A 23,882-nucleotide genomic window follows, 5' to 3' on the forward strand; every position below is an offset into this window, starting at 1 on the left:
CACATCCCTCCACACAGTTGAGAGGTGGAGGCAGGACTGTCACGCTGGATAGGTGCCAGTCTCAGGCCACATCCTAAAACCCTGTCTCAAAAAACTGAAGGAGGAAGAGGGAGGAGGGGGGGGAGGAGGGAGCAGAGGAGGAAGAGGAGGAGAGGAGGAAGGGAGAAGGGAGGAGGGAGGGAGGAGGAGAAGGGGGAGCTGTTGTAAAAATAGTTCTGTTTGGTAATGGTTGTCACCAGTTTTGCCTGCTGCCCCAGATGTCCCCCAGTTGCCCAGCTTAAGAGGCCAATTCTCCGGGCTGGAGAGATGGCTCAGAGGCTAAGAGCATTGGTTGCTCTTGCAGAAGATCCAGGGTCGGTTCCCAGCATCCACACGGTGGCTAACAACCATCCGTAACTCCAGGGCCAGGGGATCCGAGGTCCTCTTCTGACTCCGCGGGCACTGCCCGACAGTGGTGCGCTTACATACATGTAGGCAAGACACTCATACACATAAAATAAAATAGATAAACTATATTTTAAAAGATGCCAATTCTGCCCCATCTCCTTTCCTCCTTCCCCGCTCTCCTCTCTGCTTCAGCTGACTCTGTCCATAGTTCTCATACAGTCTCTTGCCCACTGAAGTGTAACCTCCACCAGGGCAGATGTGCTAACTCTCCCATGTACCACCCAGGGACTGTGGACAACACAGGCGCACACCCGAGAGAACGCTCCCAGTTGGAACTGCCCTCTAGTGATGCGATGCGCTCACGGCCAACTTCACAGCATCTCTGAAAGCAGATGTGATTTCGGATACACGCCCAGGAGTAAATAATCCCTCTTAGTAGAGAAACACATCCACAGAGGAAGCCAAGTTCGGCTACGTCCCTACAGGACTACAAGGGACCCCAAGGCTCCAGGGACATGCTGCAAAGCTACAGAGGACCAGGAGCCGGAGTGATGGGCGGGGCAACGTGCTCAGGTGAGGCGCGCAGCTCGGAGGCCCCGCCTACCCGCGTCTGAACGCTCTCTATTGGCTGCTCCACGGAGGTTCCGCATTCCCATTGGCTCAGGTGTGGGAAAGGCGGGGCTACAGGGGCAGCTACCGACAGCCGAGGCGAAGCTGGAGCCCACGAAGACGCGGGTGGCCGCTGTCTGCCGGGTGCGCCTTCACCCCAGCCCCGGGGTAGACCGAGAGGGCTCCTGTGTCCGCCTGCCGGCCGCACACTCCTCCTCTGCGCTCCTCCTCCGCCCGCGGCTGCGCCGAACGAGCCTCACGGCAGCCCGCGCAGGCGCAGTCGGAGCGCGGTACGCCCCCGGCAGCCCCCGGGGCACTGGCTGTCCGAGGAGGCGGAGGGGGATGACGTCATCCTGCGGCGCGACGGGCATTGGGCGCCATTTTGAAAAGGGAAAAAAATTCCCTCCCCGGCGGTGGCTACGGCGGGGGCGGCGGCGGCGGCGGCGGCGGCCGGGGCTGAGCGCTCCGGGGCGCCTCGGTCAGCCGCGCTCCGCTGGGCGCGTCCCGCCCGCACTATGGCAGGTGAGGGCTGCGCGGGAGTCGGGGGGCGGGCGGGGCCGGGCGGGGCGGGGCTGGGCCGGCCTGATCTCATGCTGTGTTGCAGGAGCCGGAGGCGGCGGCTGTCTGGCAGGCGGCAACGACTTCCAGTGGTGCTTCTCTCAGGTGAAGGGCGCCGTGGACGAGGACGTGGCGGAAGGTGAGACCCGACGGCCCCGGCCGCAAGGTCAACTTTCGGCCTCCGGTTGCCGGGCGGGTGCCGCCCTGTGGGACCCGGGAAGCTGCGAAGAGAGACCGGGGCGCTGCGGGGACGTGGACGCGCGGGGACGTGGACGCCGGACCCGGGGGGCTGCGGGGACGTGGACCCGGCCTCAGAATGGAGGGTGGAGACAGTGGCTGTGGACACAGGTATCAGGTCACGCGGGTAAGATAGGCCTGTGGACACAGGTCCGTGGAATCCAGGAGAGGGATGGCAGTCTTGGACCCAGGCCTCCAGAGTCCGTGTGGAGCGAGATAGTCTGTGAACCCGAGTCTCTGGCGTGTCCGTGGGCGTGGGCAGGGTGCTAGTAGTGCAGGATTAGCGGAAGCCTGTGTTACGAGAGGCTGTTGGTCATGGGGCCCTGTGGGGTGAGACAGGTCTCCAGCACCAGTCTAGGGTCCCATGCAGTATGGGGAGGACCTGGACTCTGGTCTCCTTGAGGCCTGTGCAGGGCAGAGATCTATGTGGGGTTAATTAGGTGAGTGGACACTGATGTCTGGGGCCCATGCAGGGTGGGATAGAGCACTGTGTGTGCCTCCTGGGTGGGCCATCCTATACTAGCCTGCCCTTCCGGATCCCGGCTCACGTAGGTGTTCCTTAGCCTCCATGCCTTGGTTTGGGGCAGAAGGCAGTTACTTGGTCCAGGGGTCTTCAGAGGCTGTAGACGTGGCATTTCATGGTGAGTGCTTTCTCCTCATCCCCTAGGTGTTTTTTAAAGTCCTATTTTGTGTGTATGTGTTTGAATGTGGGTATACATGCTACTACTGTAAGACTCGTAGTCAGAGAACAACTTTTGGGAGTTGCTTCTCTCTACCATGTGGGTCCCAGGCATTGAACTCAAATAATCAGATTTAGCAGCAGATGCCTTTACCCACTGAGCCATCTTGCTGGCCTCCAGTTCTAATTTTTCTAATTAACTTATTTTTTTGGTTTTAGTTTTTTGTGAGACAGCCTCATGTAGCCAGGGCTGGTCCTGAACTCTCTATTCCTTATTATAGCTGAGGCTGGCCTTGAATTCTTGATCCTGCTTCCTCCACTTCCCAAATGCTGGGATTGCAGGCATGCACCACCTGCCTGGCTTCTCTTCAGATATCATTCTGGAACCCCCGGCCCTCTCTGTGGCCTTGTCTTTTTCCTAATCACAGCTTTGAGTGTGCCGGGATTGTAGGTTAGGAGACAGGGAGCGCCTGAAGAATGTGGAACTAAGTCCTAGAGACTTGAGATTTAGCACTTTGTACTTAGAGGCGTTGTGACTTGTTCAGCCATCTAAACATGGACCCTTTAAAAGAGGTTGTTTGCACCAAGCATGCCTGCCCTGTGGGAGGGTACGGACAGCCTCTCCTCAGATGTCCTGTCCTGCTTCCTCCCCTCGGTCTCGGTCTCTCACAGCTTCTTGCCCCTCTGTCACCTTGTGTTCTTGGCAATGTCTGGCTTGACACATTACCCTGGAGATCATCTGGAGGTCTGTGGGACCAGGAGACAAGCCCAGCCCAGGTTATCCAGCAAGTGGAACTTCTCCCCGAAATTTGCAGAGGTGTATGATGAGACTGAAGCCAGGTGACTTTTATATAAAGTAGTTTATTGATTTTGTTTCTTCTGTATTGACAAAATATTGCTTGTTTCATTTTGCATGAGCCAAGTGGGTGTTAGGTCAACCACAATCACGTGATCTCTTTTGTTTAGTCAAAGCAAACCTCTGTAGGAGGGCAGGTCTGTTTTAATTCCTGGTGTCTTTTTTTTTTTAAATTGATAGCTAAATGATTTTAAGCCCAGTAGTGGTGACTTTATACTTATGAAAATAGCTTTATTTTTTGGTAGTTTTGAGACCGGGTTCTCTGTAGCCCCAGCTGGCCTGGAACTCACTATGTAGACCAGACTAGCCTTGAACTCACAGAGATCCACCTGCCTCTGCCTCCCAAGTGCTGGGATTAAAAGCATGCGCCACCAAGCCCAGCTTGAAAATAGCATTCTTTTCCTTAGAAATCTTGATAGAAATGTTTTGTTGTTTGCATTAAACTGATCAGAACATTTTATAGTTTTTAGCTAATCTTTAAGTAAAACTCTCCGAGTATCTAAAAATTCAGAGTGCAGGTCTTTTTTATTGTACTATCATAATTATGTGTATTTTTCTTTTTAATTTTATGAATTTACAGTTTTCTATTTTAACCCACATACTTTTTAATCTATCAGAATTAAGACATTTATATCTTCATTTAGCTTCATTTTTTCAGACAGCTTTGGTATTTGATTTATCAGAGTGATGGCTTTTTTAAAAAAAGGCAGCTGTGGTTATTAGCCACGAGGACTTGTTATAGCAACAAGCATCATGAAGCTAGTCCTCCGGAAACTCGGACTTGAAGGAGGATTGGTGAGAGATAATTAGGAGACAGCTTTGCAGTGGGTCTATTTTCTGTGCTGATGCCTGGATTTTAGAACTTAAGGTCTGATGTAATTTACCTCTCAAAACTTTTGGCTTATGAGGCTTTTTAAAAAGTCAGCACTGCAGTTCCTTGTAGCCCTGTTCCGGCTTGTCTTTCTGCCATCCCAGCCATAAGCAGCCAGAAGTGTTGTGGAGATTGAAATTGGGTCCTCTCTTGACCTAGCAAGTACCCAGAGAGCATTGAGGGGCAGAGAGCAGGGTGTGAGCAGGCAGGCCAGGCAAGCAGAATGAAAAAAGACTTTTCTGTTTTTGCATTTCATGTTTGTCAAGCTAATAACCCCTGAAGAATTGGAGCCGGGCGTGGTAGTGCACAACATTAATCCCAGCACTCAGGAGGCTAAGGCAGATGGGTGGATCTCTGAAATCCAGGCCAGCTACAGGGAGACCCTGTCTCAAAAAGACCAGGAAAAGAAAAAGAATTGGGTTTTGCTGTGGGTCATGTCAGTGCTCCTACTCAGAGTCTGTTCATTGTAGGGGCCCTGCAGGTTCATTGTAGGGCTCACAGGGAGGTTAGTCGTTCTACTGCTGACAGCGACGACTGGCTCTCCTACCCCTGCCGTACAGTGCGTGTGGAAGCAAGAGTCAGAAGCTGAGGCACTTCAGGCACTCGGCTTACCAGTGGTCACTGCTTCGAAGTTACAGTTTTGAGCACGTTCTGTGATGTGCAGTGACCTGCACCCAGCTTCTGTTCCCTGTCCCTGAACATGCATCCTCCTGGTGAGCATTACTTGACATGCTGCCTTTTCTTGTCTGTACTTGGCAGACTGAGCTCCTCCAGCTTAAAACCTGGCTGTCTCCTCCCTGTCCTAGGCCTTGTAGAGGACCCAGCCAAAAGCCAGGAATAGCTAACATTTTTTAATGCTTCATGTGCCAGAGATCAAAGGGCACAGAGATCTGTGCCAACTAATTTAATTTTTACACACCTGAAAGATAAGAACTACTTTTCGTCCCAGTTTTCAGATACATAAACAAGGCACAGAAAGTGATCAGCGTGGCCATGCATCCCCTCTAAGCAGAGCCAGGGTTTGAATCCTGCTGCCTGTCTCCAGAATGTGCTTTGCTGCTCCAGTGACCAGTTGTGGCACGTTCTGGGAGAGACCCTGGTAGGAACTAGACTAAAATGCCTTTAAAAATAAAGGAAAATGTCATGCTTTTAAAAGGAATGCTTACAGGTAATACAAAAGGGTGGAGGGATAGTGTCATTTCCTGAGACTTCTCAAGTCAGAGAGCACATCACAGAGACAAGCAGGAGCTGGGACCTGCAAGGCACACAGCTGCTACTTTAGGCCAGGCTTGCAGTCTGCTCATTTGAAGGGAGGCTGGGGGCCTTGCCTCCTCTATGTGTTCATTTTCCAGAGGAAATGGAGGGGCCTCGTGGAGGGAGGTTCTGAGGGTCCTCATTGGATCTTGGTATTACAGGATCAACCAGCAGCCGTGTTCTTTCATTTCAGAACTTTCAGTTTTAAATGTCTTGACTTTTTATTTAATGATTTTGTTGTAATTTCTTTCTTTTAACTTTTACATTTATGTGTGTAGGTGTGTGTGCGTGCGCACACATATGCATTTGTCGAGGTCAGGATAACTTGGAGGAATTGGTTCTTTTCTACCATGCAGGTTCCAGAGCTTAAATTCAGGTCGGCAGTTTTGGTGGCAAGAGCCTTTACTCTCCGAGCCATCTCGTCAGCCCTATTACAATCATTTCTTAATCCAGTAGGTAATTTGTTGCTTTAAATTCAACATCAGCCTTCTTTTCTAAGGAAATAATACCAAGTCAAACTAAAGGTCCGTGTGCTTCAGCTGTAGGATGAATCTTGGGAGTTGCATAAGTGGCCCAGCTGGCTGGGTGGTCTGGCAAGATAGACCCTCCTTAGGGGGTCACATGGTATTTTTGAAAGAAAGGAACATTTTAAACCCCAGAAGGTAACAAAATTAGAGGAATTTGGGCACAAATCAGGAAATGTTTCCATGACTGTAAGATACATCTAATTTCAGAGAGGCGGTGCTAGCCCTGGGCATGCAAAATTGAGCTGCAAGTCATTATTTTAAAGTATTAGGATTGTTTTCCTCAAATAGAAAGTGGGCATCCAGTATTAATCGTGGATTTTTTTATTTTTTTTAAGTCTCGGTAGCACTTGATATTTGGTTATTTTAATTATTTCCAGTCTGATTTCTGCACTCTGTTGTAGAATTTCCATTTACCATCAGTCCCTTGCATCAATGAAGCAAGTGATCATGTACTAACATGTTTTCAGTGGAACTCAAAAGATCTTGGGAAGGAAAATCAGACTTAGGCCCATGTTTAACATCTCTGAAGTCAGGTCAGTGACTGGGAGCTTGCCTGATCACAGTTAACAATCAGTTTGCAAGGTTTGGTAGTAGCATTAAGTCAGGCTTCATGTTCTCAGGCCTGGATTCTGAAGGTCTCTTGTTTGATGGGTTTCAGGGTGTGTTCAGCAGTTACCAGTTGTGAGGGCCCTTGCTGAACTTTGCTTGTCTGGAAATGACACCAAAGGACTTGAGATCAAACAGTGCGCAGTGCTCTTGTCCCCGGGTCAGTGCTGTTCTGACTGACAGTGTTTGCGTTTGGTTTCAGCTGTGTTTAAGCAAAGATTGTTCTCCCCTCTGTACTTCACTGGGCCCTGTCAGCTGGACCTGGCATCTTGGTCTTTCACGGTTACCCTGTGACTGCTGTGTTAAGCACAGATTGTTCTCCCCTCTGTACTGCACCAGGCCCTGTCAGCTGGACCTGGCATCTTGGTCTCTCACAGTCGCCCTGTGACTGCTGCTCCTGTTTTCTCCATCTTGGACTCTTGCTTCCCAGATGGCGTCTGTGCTCCACTGCTGCTTCTCACTCCGTTTCAGGCCCCGCCTGCTGGAGATCTGTGCTCTGCATGTTGTTCGTACCTGGCCTTGTTCTCTGGCCTGTCCCCTCACTTGGTGTGGCATTGTTTGGCAGTTGGCAGTGTCTTGCTTCATGCATTATGCTTCAGCTTGAAGACAGTACATAAAGTCATGGTGCATGGAATGGCATTGTGTAGAGAGACTTGAGCAAACCCTGTTCCATCCTCTTACTTGTTCTGGGTTGACTTAATAGGATACTTTTGTTTCCCCATCTGGAAATAGGAACTTTACCTGTGACCGTTACAGAGTGATTGAAGAGATTCCAGAGAAACTGGAAAGTTCTGGCAAATAGGGACATAGAAGCTGATAACTAGGGTGCATGTAGACAGCTTACACTGTGCTGCTTCAGGGAGCCAAGCTAAGGGAAAGAGAAGGTGGTGTAGGGCTAGAGAGGTTAGTTCAGTGTACTAAAGGGCTGCCATGCTGCGTAGGAAGCACAGAAATGAACTCAGACGGCAAGCAGATAGGGCATTGCACCCCTTGCTGGGTCCAGGACTTAGAAAAAGAGAGGAGTAACCACAGCACAGATGTGGTAGGGGCAGGGAGAAGGGCATGAGAAGAGAATGTCCTAGGTGAAAAGGGCTTGGAGTGGACTCTCGAGAAGCATGGCTTTCTGGGAAATAAAACAGTACCTGGCATGGTCCTCTGGCAGATCAGACAGTGGTAATGCTCTAGGCCTTGAATCCTATGCCAAGGGCTTTGAGTTGTACTCTGAGTGATTGTGAGCCTGAAGGTCCCAAGCAGAAGAGTACGTCAACGCTGACTTTAGGAAGGTCACTCTGGCCTTTGAAGAAGGAGGGTGGGGACTAAGAGTGGAGGAAGCCCAAGTTCGCAGGAGAAAGTCAAACTCCGAGATGTACAGACTTTTCTGCAAGGAGCCAAATGGTAAAGGCACCATTGCCTTGTATCCCTGCTGAGTCTGCTGACCTCAGGTCTCTTTCATAGAGGGAGAGCAGCTGCAGGCCTGGCTGCTGCCAGAATTGCCTTCAGGATGTAGCTTGCTGACCTCACTCTAAGTGACTGACTCTTGGAGCTTCCTTATTCGGGATTCTTTCACATTGTTAGTAGTTACTGAGAACCCAGAGAGTTTTGTGTAGCTTAGCCCTGTCGATATTTACTATATTTGAAATTAGAACACTTAATTTAAAAAAATTTTTACTCTAAAATAATACATGCTAATATTTTTATTGAAAAAATGTTTCCAAGGTTTAGTGAGAAGAATACCATTGTTTTGGGCTTAGCAGATTCGTTAAAATGGCTTCTTCAAAGACAGCTGACCCTCAGCTCTGCTCCCATGTTCAGTCTGCAGTGTTGCTTTGTTGAAGTTCATAAAGAAAATTTGGCCTCCAGCTGTAGTTAGGAAAGGGAGAAGCGACTGACAGCCTTTCCTGGGGAGCAGAGGTATTCTGTGATGCCAGTGCTGATCCACAGGCAGGACTTGTTCAAGTTTAGCTGCACATTAGGATATAGACCTCCATCAGGGAACTTTTTACACCATTAGGTCAGGCTCTTTAGCTCTACCCAGTGCTGTGTGGCCCTCTGCTCTTGTATAATTTAGTGATGTCATTGCTTCATTTGGGAGTATTTGCATGTCGAGCTATCTTGATTTTTAAAGATGTCAGATCAAGGAGAACTGTGTTTGTTAATGCCACCATTGGCTTCACCAGAAACTTCTCAAAAGAAGGCAAAGCTGTCATCAACAGCAGTAGAGACAAAGCTCCTCAAATTCTGATGTGTTCTTGCAAAGTTAGATTTTATTATTGGCAGCATGTTTTGTCCACGGTTTTCTGTGAAGAGGGTCACTTTGCTCATTTAAAAAATCTCTGCCACACATCAGAGTCTGAATGGCCAAAGTGAGTGAGTCGTTCCAAATAGTGTTCTACGGACAGCAGTGGGGTTGGACCTGCAGCTGAGGCAGCAGTGAGGTGCCTTTCCTGGGGACAGCTGACTGTGAGGGTATAGCAGAAGTGCTTTGTGCCACTACACTGCGCAGAGAGCACAGAAGGCCTTGGTGTAGGACCAGGATCAGATGCAGTGAGTGGTTCCAACCTTTATCGAGGACAGTCCTAAGAAAAACTGCTTTCTCTTTTTGTTCCCCACATGGATGTCTTGGAGAACGTGGGGTCTGCTAGTGCAGTGTGGTGCTGGGCTACCCTGCAGCAGACACCACCTTCCTGTCGTTGTGAGCATAGCTTTGACCCTAGGGCCTTCTGAGAGTTCCTGAAGGTTCCACAGACCACACTGAGCACCGCTGCTGATCGGGAAGCTGTTAGCAATGGAATTACCAGGACAAGGCAGGTTTCAAGAGCAGCCGCACCCTCTCATCTGACATAGTATTTTGTGTATGGGTGACCCCATTCATCAACTAGATTTTCTCATCTGACCGGACTTTATTGTTTCTGTCTCCTAGCACAAAACAGCATCATGTATAGAGAACCAAACGATAGAGCTGCAGTGACACTGCAGAAGGGCCTCTCTTGGTTCCCTTGCTGTCCTGGAATCCCCCTCAGGTGCCCGTTTATGATTTGTGGGGTATGTGTTCTCAGCCATCCTTGTACTCACCTGTTTGCATTTTATAGTTTCATTTGCTCATAAGCAGTAGCCCCTCACCAGCATGGATCCGTACTCTAAATGCTTCTGTGGCTTGTTTTTTTCTTTAACAGTGTATGATTTGAGATCCCTTGCCACTGGGCAACAGGTATAGCTCCTTGGAGCCTGGCCATAGCTCTTGAACTATAAGTGTTGTGATAACATCCTTTTACAAGTGAGGAAACTGATTCCCAGGACTAGTGTGGAAGCTACGGCCGGCTGAGTTCTTTCTAGGTACGCTACACCCAAGACCCATGCTAGGCCCCCTTCCTTCTTGGTGGCTACATAGTATTTTGTGTATGGATGACCCCATTCATCAAACTGTATGTACTTGATGCCACAGTACAGGCCTCTCCATCCATCTGCCCACATTTAGACCTCTATCCACTGAGAAGTAGGCACATGATACCAAGGCCGCTTTGATTACAATTCTAGGATGTCTCAACAATTGTATTCTGGAGAGCAATTTGGCATTTATGTCCCACTTTAAGAAGCAAGTACCCCATGATCCACGTGTGGGAATCGTACAGAAATGTGCCAGCATTTCTCCAAGAGGAACTTAGTGGTGGGGTGCCTTGCAGCCATAGAAGTGGGAAAAACAAATGCCTAAGGGCAGTAAAGCAGTGAAGTGTGTCATGATATATACTGGATAAGAACAGTCTATGCCGGATGAACAGCAGTCTGACGCTGGGTAACAGCACTTGCCAAGCAGGGAGTCCATTTGAAATAAATGTACTAGGAGTGGTATAGTGATGGGACTGCCACAGTCACTCAAGTTCTCAACACCTAATGGCTGCTACCATTTGTCTTGTTTGAGATCTAAGAAGTTACACAGTAGAAGTCATCACTCGTAACTTCATAGTTGCAACCTGCACCAGTGTCTGCTGTGATCATGGTGTAGAGCTTGTCCCTGCCTCTAAGTTCATCAGTTGGTGCACAGGTAGTGTCTGGTTGAACAGAGCCGATCATTTTGTCGGGTCACCTTAGCACCTTTCCTGCATTCTCCATTTCCTCTGACCCCTGTGACCTACTCTGTGCCAGAGGTCTCGCTGCATGGACTGCCTCTGTGTATGGTACCAAAAAATGTGTCAGGTAGTTGTCAAAAGCATCTTGAGATATCTGAGATTACCTTGAAGTAGCACTAAACAAAACTCTGAGTGCCTTCTGCTTAGAACCCTGATTACCATCATGTGTGAAATCGTGATACTATCTGGAAACGGAGACAGTGAGAAAATCTTTACCTTAACCATTTTCAGTTTATTTATTCATTAGGAAATTCAGAGTTCTCGGATTAAAAAGAGCCTGTCTGAGGCCTTGGGTGTTCTCAGTAAGATGTTTGGTCCCTTTTTGTTCCTCCATTTTCTTCTCTGTGAGGACACAGCGAAAAGGGCCTGTAAACAGGGCCGCCTCCTTGATCTTGGACATCCTTGGCTTCCTAAAGCCTTGTGCTCGCTATCAGTATCCTGTCTGCTCTGGGATCTCGGCACAGATGGAATTAGGATAGGACTGCTACCACCTGCCCACCTCAGCCCGTCTCCTCAGCTCTGCCATCATGATGGTCCAGGCCCTGTCCTAGCTGAGCAACCATTGCTTTGTTCCTCTACTAGATACATGGTCTGTTTTTACACTCTTCACCCCATTCACTCAGCATAGCGCCTGAAGGCAGGGTTTGTCCTGGGCAGCATGTCCCTCCTATGTCTGCAGATGAAAGGTAAACAATGTCTCTTGGTCAGTGGGTGCTGGTAGTGGGAGGTGATCCACATCAAACCTTCTAAAGCAAAACCCTGAGCTGTGGAGTGGGTGGCAGTTTGCAGCCTGTCCTGCTCTGCATGCCCACCTTGCCCAGGGACCTCACTTCCCTGTTGGGGTTCCCCTCCCAGGTCCCAAACCTGTATTACTTTCTCCTTATCACTTGCTGCTCTTCGTCCCGGCCCCTTCCTGGCCTTGAGGCTTCTTCCATTTCCAGTCTGAGTCCTGGTTTTGAGTAGTAAGTGCTGGTTTCCTCTTACAGTGACTGATGGCTTAGCTTTTTAGTAACACCACCTTCAGTCCACAGCTACCTACAAGCAGAAGCTGACAGAATTCTGTAGTTGAGACAGCAGTATTGTTATAGTGTAAATCTCTCTCAGTATAATGTAAATATTTCTCATCACTGAACTATGTTTTCTTTTTGTACAAGTTTCACTTTACCTGTACCTAATGCTCACCTAAAATCTTTTCATAGGCTTAGTTCTGTGTCTTGGTGCCCTTTGTAAGCATGAATCACTCTGTCAAACACTCCATCAGTCATCTTGCTCTTTCTCTGCAGTTCTCACAGCCCACACTCTTCCTCCAGGTGAATACTTGGGCTTAGGAGGCCACCTGGCCCAAATCAGCGACTTTCTAAACCAGTTTTGGGTCTCCTTCCTCTTGTTTTTTTCCCCTCTCATTTTGTCAAATTATAGCTTTTTTAAGGTTTTGTTTTCATTTATGTGTATGTATGTATATGAATGTGCACATATGCATGCAGATGCCTGAAGAGACCAGTAGAGGGTGTCAGATCCCAGAGCTGGATTTAGAGGTGGTTGTGAGCTGCCTGACTGGGGTGATAGAAATCAATCTCTGGTCCTCTCAGAGAGCAGCAGGCACTCTTACCTGCTGAGCCATCTCCAGGCCACCATACTGTAGCTTCCAGACATTTCCTGGAAACGGGTTGGGCTTTTTACATGTTCAAAAATATTTCTATTGCTCCTTCAATCTTAATTTAAAACTTGGCTTGGCGTAGAAGTCTAGGCTGGAAATTTTGAGGGTGGTTGATATTTACTCATCTCCCTGTGACCTGTGTGTGGCCATCAGCTCTGCCCCCTGTTGTGTAGTTGGAGTCTTCGGTCCTTGTGTAGATAGATACCTGGAGCCTTTGTCCATGCCTTAGTTGTGCTGGGCTCAGCAGCCCTTTGGCCTACAGTCACCCTTGGACTTCGCTTAGGAAACATTAGTTCTAGCCCTTTGATACGTTTCCTTATTTGCCCTCCTGTCTTAGAACTGTCGTGGGCCGATGATGCCTCTGGTTCTTTCCCTTCCTGTGTCCATCTTTCTGTGCGCTGCCCTTTGGGCCTTGCAGTTCTTACGATGTTTACATTTCCGGCCTTCTCTTTTTCCTGGACATTATAACAGGAGCAGCTGACATCTGCCTTTGTAGGCAGGGGTGATAGTAGTTGCCTTCCAGCCCTTATTGCAAGCTTACCCACCTAGGTGAGGCAGGGGTGTGCTCCCAGAAGGAGCTTAGTCCTGCACTGGTGATCAAAATAGAAGGCAGCAGCTCTCAAAGACATTAGTGGTCCGTGTGGGGTTTGGGGGGTTTTTTGGGTTTTTTGAGTTTGGGTTTTTTTGTTTTTTTTTTTTGGTCTTTTTGAGACAGGGTCTCCCTGTGGCCCCAGCTGTCCTGGAACTCACTATGTAGACCAGGCTGGCCTTGAACTCACAGAGATCCGTCTGCCTCTGCCTCTTCAGCATATCCAACCAGTATGCGCCACCACTACTGGCGTGGTCCGTTCTTTAACTCTTTACTGGTGGACCTCTCTGTTTCTTCCACATTGCTTCTTTATGGGGTTGACTCTTTTCATTGTCTACAGATCCTGAGGTTTGGATTCTGTTTTGAGAGTGGAGCCATTGTGAAGGGGGTGGACAGTTCTGTGAGCAAGTAGTCTTGGAGGACTCCAGTATCTGTACATTGAGCCCTTTGGTCTGTGCTTTGGCATTTCAGAGAGGTATCCTGGGGAGTGGAATGCTGAACTATCACCCCAGCATCTCAGGAACAAGAAAGGAGAATAGGATGCATGCCCCCCTCCCCCATGGCTGAGAGTCTGAGATGGTTCAAATAGCTGGGGACTGTCGAGCTGTGAAGTAATCTAAATATTCAACAGGACCTTCTGTATCAGCCAGAGCCTTCAGTGGACCCTTTGTGCCAACACTGCAGAGGTGTAGGAGGGTATGTGCTGGCTGGACTGGCCTACGACACTCTGCTAGAAAAACAGGGCAGATTGAGGAACCTCAACAAAGTGCGTGGTAGTTTTTAAATAACTCTGCCTTGCAGTCCTACCTTGGCTGAGCTTTTAGCATCAGTCTCATTTTGTGAAGCAGTCTCCTTCAGAATGAGTTGATGTTGATAATTCAAATTTTACTGGTGTTACAATTTGTTCACATTTACTTCATGTCTTTGTTTTGGTTTTAGAGCTTGTCTAGGCTTTACTGAGAGCATTTCCAATTTTAGAGCCTTAGATATTTTGTGGCTTCATGAAAATTATTTCTTAGCACTGGCAATCTTGGGAGTTTCCTTTTTAAAAGATTCAGTTCATTTTAATTAAGCTTGAAATCACTGACAGCTAGAACACCATTAATTATGTAACGCTGTCTGTCCTCTGAGTATAAAGGGCATAGATTTCATCTTTTTTTGTCCGGTAAAGAAAAGTTAAGTTTCATTTAAGCAATTAGGAGTAGTTTAAGGGAGACCGTTGGAGGTGTAACTGTGTGGAGGATCACATGCCTAGCACCGCAAGGCCTTGGTTTCAGTCAGTGGGTGAAGGAGGGATGACACTAGTGGGGCTGGAAAGATGACTCAATAATAAAAAGCACTCATATTGCAGAGGACCTGGGTTCAGTTCCAACCACCCACATGGTAGCTCATAATCGTCAGTAACTAGTTCCAGGGGATCTGACACCCTCTACTGGCCTCCTTGGATACATACATGCATACATATCAAAATGGTCTTAAATCTTTTTAAAAGGACAGACCTCTATGAGATGGAGGCCAGCCTAGTCTACATAGCAGGCTCCAGGCCAGCTGGGGCTACAGGGAGACTTGTCTCCAAAAACAAAATAAAAAAGCCCAGCTGGTACTGGGGGCATATGCCTCTCATCCTCATACTTGGGAGGTAGAGGCAAGAAGATCAGGAATTCAAGGTCAGCCTGGCCTACATGAGATTCTCTCAGAAAAGAAAAAGTAGTGTAGGCCAATCCTAATAAGTCTTTCGAGGAAAACAGTCTTCACGGTGGAGCCCATGCGGTCAAGCTAGCTCTGAGATGTCAGCGGGAAATTGTTGGCAGCTGGTTGTCAAATACTTGATTAGGACCTTTGCACGGTGTTCAGAGTGCACTGTCAGAAACACAAACCTTTCCAGGATATTAAGACTGATGAACAATAAATTCACAAGGTGCCTGGGTTTCATTGGAAGCAGGGTGCCCAGTAGTCCTGCTTTCCTTGACAGCCAGCTGAGGCAAACACAGGTCTTTTAGTTCTAATCTTAACTACTAATATTAAGGCCCAAATCATATTACACATCACATAGTAATGTTTCTTTACCTATCTGTGCATATGTATGGGAGTTACAGAACGGCTACAGAGGCTTAGAGGCCCCCGCATAGTTCAAGGAGATTCTAAAAAGCCCGAGAAGCTGAAGCTGGCAGGGTTGCAAAGAGCCACTGCAGGGATAAAATAACACACCCAGATTGAAGTTCCGGAGATGCAGCTGCTCCCTTAGAGTTGGGCTGTAGGGTTAGAGTTGGGCTGTAGGGTTAGAGTTGGGCTGTGGGGTTAGAGTTGGGCTGTAGGGTTAGAGTTGGGCTCCAGAAGCAAAGTACAGGGGAGACTGGAGGTGCAGAGGGTAGGACCAGGTTCAGGTGAGTTGGCAGGCGGCAGGTCCAGACAGGAACAGACTGAATGAAAAGACTGGCAATTGGAGCAGGCTGCAGGAACCACTGAGCAGAGCTAAAATCCTTGAGAGGGTCATGAGTCACTTCCTTGGATCCCTTGATGCAGTCAGTAGCCGGTCAGATGACAGGTCTGTGGAGCTGTCACCATCTTAGTGTTAGGAGTCACCCTCTTTGTAGGGTCCTTGAGGGAGTTGCACCTTTTCCTCAGTCTGGAAGTTCTCATGCCTAGCTTTGCTCACAGTGATTTCAATACACCCATGTATGCCTGTGGTCCCAATTTACTTTGATAAATGTATGGGGTGACACCCTTTCTACTTTTAAGAATGAGTTATCAGTCACTGTCTTGTGGCTGGTACCAGGTGGATGGTGAGTGTTTACAGTGTTCACCCAGATAGAGTCAGCATTCATCCTCAAAATGATGTAAAATACCACTCGTAAAATGGAGTCTCTCAACCAGGCATGGTGGCACACGCCTTTAATCCCGGCACTCGGGAGGCAGAAGCAGGTGGATCTCTGATTTCCAGGCCAGCTGGGGCTACAGAGAGACCCTGTCTCGAAAAAGACAGAAAGAGTCAAGGCAAGACACAAAAAACCGCTGTTTCATACAGTGAAGAGTACAGGGCAGGACACAGTTTGATCTTAACATGCAACTTTTAAGAATTGCATCCTGGGGCTGGAGAGATGGCTCAGCGGTTAAGAACACTAGTGGTTCTTGCAGAAGACCTGGGTTCGAATCCCAGCACCCACATGGCAGCTAACAACTGTCCATAACTCCAGTCCCAGGGGATCTGACAGCCTCTTCTGACCTCTGCAGACATTGCACCACACAGGTGCACTTACATACAGGCAATACACGCATACACATAAAATAGAAAAAATAACAAAAAAAGAATTGCATCCTAGTGTGGCCATTTGGAAGGATGCTTCAACAACTCAACTTCTGGTTTTTATCACTTACTCGTAGAGAAGGCACTTATAACTGTACAGTAGTTTATCTCTACAAATTTCTAGCTCAGCCTTGGTTAGTATGGATGTACACAGTGGTCAGTCTGCAGCGTGCCTGGCCTCGAAGTGAATGTAGTAAGCCACCTGTCTACACTGTGACACTGCCACCTGAACTACAGAATCCAGTCTACTGGGCATACCCATAGTCTCAGAGGGTGTACCTAGACCCTGTCCTCACTCAGGCACAGGTAGCACAGCTGACCTACAGGAGCCCCCCCCCAGTCTTATCCTCCACCTTTTTCTCACTCATGGGCGTTTTTCTTGACCTAACAGTCTGTGTTATCTAGATCAACTTTCTCTACACCTAAGGGCTAGCCTCAGGCACTGAAGATTTTTTTCAATGCTTACTTTGGTGGTTTTTTGAACCCCATAATTTTTTACCTCTGGTGAACTCATGTCCAAAATCTTTGTGTATGGTTGTTAGAAATCTCAAGTATCTTACTGTCTTGCTATATAATGATGTTATTGATGACACATCAGCTTCATCCATGAAGTGCAGTGCTGTAAAACATGTGCTGTCTAGCCGGGTGTGGTGGCACATGCCTTTAATCCCAGCACTTGGGAGGCAGAGGCAGGTGGATCTCTGTGAGTTCAAGGCCAGCTGGGGCTATAGGGAGACCCTGTCTCAAAAAGACCAAAAAAAAAAATTAATTTTCAGGATGGACAAGGTGGCATACACCTTTAATCCCAGCACTCAGGAGACTGAGGCAGGCACATCTCTGTGAGATCGAGGCCAGCTAGGGCTGTAGGGAGACCCTTATCTCATAAAACAAAAATTAATTTTCTGAATTTCTACCATACATTGTTAAAACAACCCATTCTAGATCAGTTGTGGTTTGCCAGTGCATCAGTTACTTTCTGTTGCTGTGATTAAAACACCATGACCAAAAGCAACTCAAGAGTTTATTTTGGCTTACGGGGTCTATGGTAGCAACCGTCTAGAGCAGGGAGCTGAGAAGGCATGCTTCCATCCACAGGCAGGAAGCAGAGGGAGCCAACCGGAGTAGGACTGTGTACACTCAAAGCCCGTCCCTCGGTGATGTGCTTCCCCCAGCAAGACTCCACCTCCCCATACAGTGCCGCCAACTAGGGAACAGTGCCCAAATACATGAGCCTATGGAGGATATTTCTCATCCCAACTACCACCACCAAGGACCAGGCATTGGATCTGCAGAATCAGACTCTCAGAATCCCCTATGCTGGGATGCTGTATTCTAGAACCAAGAAGCGGCCAGGAATATTTGTTGGAGAAAGTTTGTGTGTGTTTACCTTTTGATTCTTGATATTCCTCATGATTCCTCACATACATCATCTGTGATTGCTTCTTTTACTGACAGCCGACATCATCTCAGCTGTTGAGTTTAACTGCTCTGGAGATCTTCTTGCAACAGGAGACAAGGGTGGCAGAGTTGTTATTTTTCAACGGGAACAAGAGGTCAGTAATTTACAGTCTACAAATCAAATGACATTAAATTCTGCACATGCCACTTATCAAAAAGGAAGTAAGATTTTTTTCAAGTGTTGAATTTATTTTACATTCACTCCCGTTGGATTAACTCTGTAGAATCTTCTTTCAGACATTACCTCAGAAGTGAACGAGAAATCTGCTTCCCACTATGAGCTCTGATGTTGGCAGTGTCTTTCTTCATCTGGAGTAAGGGTCTCTATCCTGCCCACCGACTGACGGAGCCCAGATGAGGGAGGGAGTATTTAGAATATCTGTGCCTCCCCTACCCACCAGCTATCCCCCATCCACAGGGCACTGCTGGGCACTGCTTGCTGCGTAGGAGGTGGGGCACAGATCCTAGAGATGAGGAGCACTCACTCATCAGGACTGGTTTATTTTAAGTCATTTCTCTGTTGTGAAGGTGAGGGGGTGAAAACTATCTCTCTCTCTCTCTCTCTCTCTCTCTCTCTCTCTCTCTCTCTTTCTCTCTCTCTCTCTCTGTCTTTTTGAGACAGGGTCTCCCTGTACCCCAGTTGGCCTGGAACTCAATATGTAGATCAGGTTGGCCTGGAACTCACAGAGATTCACTTACCCTGCTGAAGATTCACACTTGTTTAAGAGAACAGAAACTTAAAATCATGGGTTCAATGGGTAACTCCAGAGGGTTTCTGGATTCTTGTGTCCCAGAACAAGTAGTTGGACAGAGACACTTGGATAGTAGCAAACAAAGCAGGAGAATTTATTTAGAAAGAATGCGCTGAACTGCAGAGGTGGCTCACTTGTCAGGAGCACTGTTCTTGCAGCGGACCAGTTGCAGGAAATCCAACTCCCTCTTGTGACTTCCACAGACACTACATGCTTGTGGTGCGCTTACATCCATGTAGGCAAAACTCTCATCACTCATACACAAAAATAAGTCTTAAAAAAAGGAAGGAAGGCCAGGCGTGGTAGCACATGCCTTTAATACGAGCACTCGGGAGGATCTCTTTGAATTCAAGGACAGCCTGGTCTACATAGTGAGTTCCAGGACAGCTGGGGCTACAGGAAGACCCTGTCTCAAAAAGACCAAAAAAGTGAGGAAGAATATACTTCCAAGGGAGGAAGCATGTCCAAGCAAGAACATTTAGAGGCTCCACAGCTGTGTTACATATGAGGTTGGGTTTTACAAGCCATTTGCATAGCATGGGCCTTCTCAGCATGCTGTATCTGCTGCATGTTGGTCATGGGGGTCAAGTTCCAGCCTTTCTCTTGCCAGCTGGGTTTTCTTGTGCCGTTTTGCAGTCTTAGTGTGAGGCCTTGTGGGCCTCACTCTCCACCCTCCTTTCTTGCCTTAGCTCCTGAGAAGTAATCCTAGAAATCTCCTGAGGGGCTGAAGGGTAATGACTTGTCCTCTAAGAACTACTTTCTGCTATTGAGGGCGCCCAACATGGGCCCTGTCGAAGAGGGACCATGAAACTTTCTCCCTGTCCTATCAGTTGGAGAAGAGAATTGGATGTCTTGCAGCAGGAATTAGCTGGAATCCCTGTGTCACAAGGAGTTGAATCTGAAACTGCTGCTGCACCCTAGAAGAGTCAGAGAAGAAGGTCAAACAAGAGAGCAGGAATGTCCCAGCCAGGGTCCCAGACGGGCAGGAGCTTGGGAACCATGACCATGATGGCATCAGAGAACCAGCCTTGTGACGGTGATCCTCAAGGGTGGCATCTCTTGGACTGAAGAAAGCACACTGATAGTTATGTGTTGATAATGTGGCAAACAGTTCCCAGAAGGAATCCCAAGGTGGACTAGAATCAAAGGAACATAGTGTGAGGGTAAAAAAATAAAGAAAACCAAAGCATTCAAGTAAGGTTACAACCACTGATAGACTTAGAAATAGAACTTACTTGCATTTAAGAAGACTTTTGTTTGTTTGTTTGAAGATACTTTAAGTCTTAACAGTTCTCAGATAGAAGGGCCTTGTCTTTAAGATGTTCTTGAACCTACGTAGCCCAGAAAGAAGTTTTATTCTAGAGAATGAGTTTTGAGTTTTTTCAATCTGAGTGGGATACACCTTTGTCCCCCATGAAGAGATAGCAGCAAACATCAGAAGATACTTACGTCCTAGACGGGGCTCCTCTGCCAGCATTGCACAGCCCCAGCCTCTGTGCCTGTGTGTCATAGAGCAGCAGAGGTAAGCCATGGACCTAGGAATGTGCTAAGGTTTAGCTGAAGACTCCCAATGCCAGGACTTGCTATTAGGCCCTTTATTATAAGGTGCAGCTCTCTGGACTGGGGCTAACAATGGTTATGTCTTTGCTTTTGTGCATTCTCCCCAACGTGTTCCTGCACAAGCTCATTTAGTAAACGGCCTGGGTTATTGATTAAGGCAGAGACTAGAGCCCCAATACTGGAGAGAGAGTTAACATCTTTTCACATCAAGAGTTCCCTGAGGTGGGTCTGAAGAGATGGCTCAGAAGTTAAGAACACTTGCTACTCTTGTAGAGGACCCAGATTCCATTCCAGCATCTACATGGTGGCTCACAACCATTTATAACTCCAGGTCCAGGGATCTGACACCCTTTTGACACCCTTCTCTGGCATCCAAGGGCACTGCACACATGTAGTACACTTAAATACATGCAGACAAAGCACTCACACAGAAAAGAAAACTTTTACTTTTTTAAATCTTTTTTTTTTTAATTTTTTTAGAAGAAGCATTTCATTACAGCTATAACATGCTCAATAACAGTTTCCAGAGCAAAGACACATCTCTTTCAAAAGTGACTATAAAATTTTTAGGTTTGCTGTTGAATTAATATAGTTATACAATATTGAACTCAGTATAAGCCCTGTAAGACATAAAATTGGATGAGTTTTTAACCTTTAAAAAAGATCTCCATTTCATTTTAAAATATACTGTTTCTTACAGAAAGACTCATTGTTTTTGCTAGTAACACTGAGATGTTGGCACATGCGTCTCTCTTCTGTATGTATCTTATTATTACTAGTCATAGTCAATTGCATTCGGATCCTTGGTGCCTGTGTATGTCTATAAAGTCATCGGGTAGATTTCAGTGGTAATGTTTATCACCTCTACTAATTAGCATGATGTAATTTTTTATGCTTCCTCCTCAAATATAATTCTTTTTTTTTAATTTGTTGATTGTGTGTGTGTGTGTGTGTGTGTAAATCTTTTTTGAAAAGATACCTCATTGATTATCTGTGGTCACGTTGAGTGGAAGCTTCATTAAGAGGAGGGTGTTGAGCCTCTGCCTTGGAAACAGCGTCTTTGAACCCGGCTAGGGCTTCTTGTTTTTCAGCAAGGCTGGCAGCCAGCAAGCCCCAGCTGTCCTCCTGTGCCCTGCACCCTACTGCAGCACAGCTAGCCCAGGTGCTGGGGACCCGAATTCAGTCCTCATGCTTGCAAGAGCAAACAACCCTTTACCCACAGAGCCATCTCTCCAGCCCCAGCTTGGGTCTTCAGAGGTGGCCAGCATTAAAGTTGAAAGCCCATCCTCCCTTTGAGGGAGGAACATCATCCCTTTTAGTAGTTTCTCTATTTGCAGTGGGGCACAGTGCTGTCTTGGAACTTGGCTGATGGGAGTTCCGTTCCAGTGTCCTGGTTTCCCACCACTGTGGGAAGTATTGCCCTTCAGAATCCTCTTTCTTGAGTCTGGGGTTTCTATGGGATTGTAGGTTATTATCTGTGTGTGGGGACATATATATTAGCCCCAGGGATGAGACTATCAGTTGTACTTATGTCTGCAATCATTTTCTGTGGACCTTTTAGGCTGTCTACTGTATGTCTGTTGTTGAAAAACCCAAAAGGGGCTGGAGAAATGGCCCAGTGGTTAAGAGCACTGGCTGCTCTTGAAGAGGACCCAGTTCCCAGCACCCACATGGCAGCTAACAACTGTCTGTAACTCCAGTTCCAGGAGATCCAGTGCCTTCTTGTGATCTATGCAGGCATTCTATAACAGGTGTGCATTTACATACATGCAGGCAAAACACTCATACACGTAAAATAAAAATGAAATATTTTAAAAGCCTGGTGTGGTGGCACATGCCGTTAATCTCAGCACTCGGGAGGCAGAGGCAGGCGGATCTCTGTGAGTTTAAGGCCAGCCTGGTCTACATAGTGAGTTCCAGGACAGCTGGGGCTACAGGGAGACCCTGTCTAAAAAAAAAAAAAAAGAAAAAAAGAAAAGAAAAGAAAAACCCAAAAGCCAAAATTAACTTAGAATGTTTAAGATTGCACTGTCTGCTCCTTCAGCCTGCTCCTAGATTTGTGACAAATTGATTAATGAAATAATTACTCAGCAATATCTGACCTTGGGAAAACTTATACTAGCCTTTAATAATAGTAAACTTAAACTTAATCATATGTACTTACATACATACGCATGCACACACACCATCTTTGGTTAAGTGTCACTTTTCATAAATCTTTTTCTGCTTCAGCATCCTGGTTATCTTTTCTATTTCCATTTTGGAGCAGTTTTACTTTCAGACAAAACTAATACCTAGGTCTTTTTTTTTTATATATATATCCGTCCCCCCTACCCCTGCCCCAGACATGTCGTGTTTGTCTTACCAACAGGTTTATCCAGTTTGTTAGAGAGTTGAATCCTTTTACAACAGACACTAGAAACTGCTTTGGTTAAAAGCACTCATTTCTCATTTGGGCTCAGAAGGCAATGCAAAACGGGATAGAAATGTGGTATCTCTGCCGTCGTTTGTACCTGTCCACTTTCCTGTGGGCACCTGCTTACTGTGCATACTAAAACACAGAGATAAGTCATTCTTTCAGTCCTTAGATTCCAGAAACAGGACCACCCCCCATGAGGGCAGTTATCCATGGGTGCAAGGCTGCACTCTGGAGCAGGACTTAGCTCCTGTGAACCAGTCCATCTCCTTAAGCAGCAGGAACCAGAATTGAGACAAGTAGGTTGCACCTGACCAAGACTGTCCAGTTACACACACCTCTTGCCCTTTGATTCAGTTTTTTCCTCTATTTAAATTTAGAAGTCATGTCCGTACACTGAAAAAGGACCTGCAGCTGTTAGAGCTCTTACTTGCTTCCTTCAATGACCAGGTTGATGAAATCTCTTCGTGTCTCTTGCCTTTTCCTTCTCTTTGATTGGCATATCAGGACCAATGGCTTAACTTGTAAGGGCTGCCAGCGCTGGGGCTTTTGCCCTAAAACTTCAGTGACACTACAGACTAAAAGGAATGTGGGCTAGTTTAACAATTTAAAAACAAAAAGAGGGAAAAGGGCATTCTCTACAAACAAGCTGAGTCATGTGCCCACGAAACTGGTGGTCCACTCCAGAATGCCCAGAGAAGACACCGGGATGTGCAATTAAAGGCCTGCAGGATGCTGTTTCTCCAAGTACATTAACTGTCCACTTCACCTGTTTGAGAACTGTTTAATTTTTAAAGATGTATGTGATTACTTAATAATCAGATTGGTAGTAGTAACAGTCTCTGTGCGTGTGCTTAAAACATTAAAACAGCTGTCATGTTTCCCTGCAGAATAAAGGCCGCCCTCATTCTAGGGGAGAGTATAATGTTTACAGTACCTTTCAAAGTCATGAACCAGAGTTTGACTATTTGAAAAGTCTAGAAATTGAAGAAAAAATTAATAAAATCAGGTGGTTGCCGCAACAGAACGCTGCTCATTTTCTACTCTCTACAAATGGTAAGGTGTTTTCTGTAAGTGCTGTTTGAGTTAATCTTACTATGGATGGATGCTTATTTTAAATGATTCTAGAAGTTGTCTCTGCTTTTAACTTTGGCAAGGTTAATCAGCTAGGCTGAAAATAATAGGTTGAAAATTCAAACTATGCAAAGAAGACCAGTACTATTTTCATATTTTTGCCTACATCTTTATGTAGTTTTTGTATGTGTGTAGCACACGTGTGTGGTACATGCATTCATGTGTGTACACATTGGTGCTGTTGGTATGTATACAGCCATGCCTTTTTTCTAGGGGTTTGGCTTTTGGGGTTTTTATTTACATTGGTGTTGGAAATTTTAACCTGAATCCTCATGCTTGCTCAGCAGGCAAGTACTCGTCCCCA

General features: G+C 46.8%; 1 protein-coding gene across 2 annotated transcripts in view; it reads left to right on the forward strand.

Moving 5' to 3' along the window:
• Positions 1–1,360: 1,360 nt before the first annotated feature.
• The window catches only part of Ppp2r2d (protein phosphatase 2 regulatory subunit Bdelta), a 47,229-nt gene continuing 24,707 nt past the window's right edge, over positions 1,361–23,882 (forward strand). For both annotated transcript variants that reach the window (XM_008823142.2, XM_029558690.1), the window contains exons 1-4: positions 1,361–1,518; positions 1,601–1,693; positions 17,714–17,811; positions 23,335–23,500. In XM_008823142.2, the coding sequence (XP_008821364.1) occupies positions 1,512–1,518; positions 1,601–1,693; positions 17,714–17,811; positions 23,335–23,500 (364 nt within the window). In that variant the 5' untranslated portion in view covers positions 1,361–1,511. The remainder of the gene's footprint in view (positions 1,519–1,600; positions 1,694–17,713; positions 17,812–23,334; positions 23,501–23,882) is intronic.

The sequence above is a fragment of the Nannospalax galili genome, unplaced genomic scaffold, assembly GCF_000622305.1.
Source record: "Nannospalax galili isolate Female #2095 unplaced genomic scaffold, S.galili_v1.0 scaffold49, whole genome shotgun sequence".
NCBI lineage: Eukaryota > Metazoa > Chordata > Mammalia > Rodentia > Spalacidae > Nannospalax > Nannospalax galili.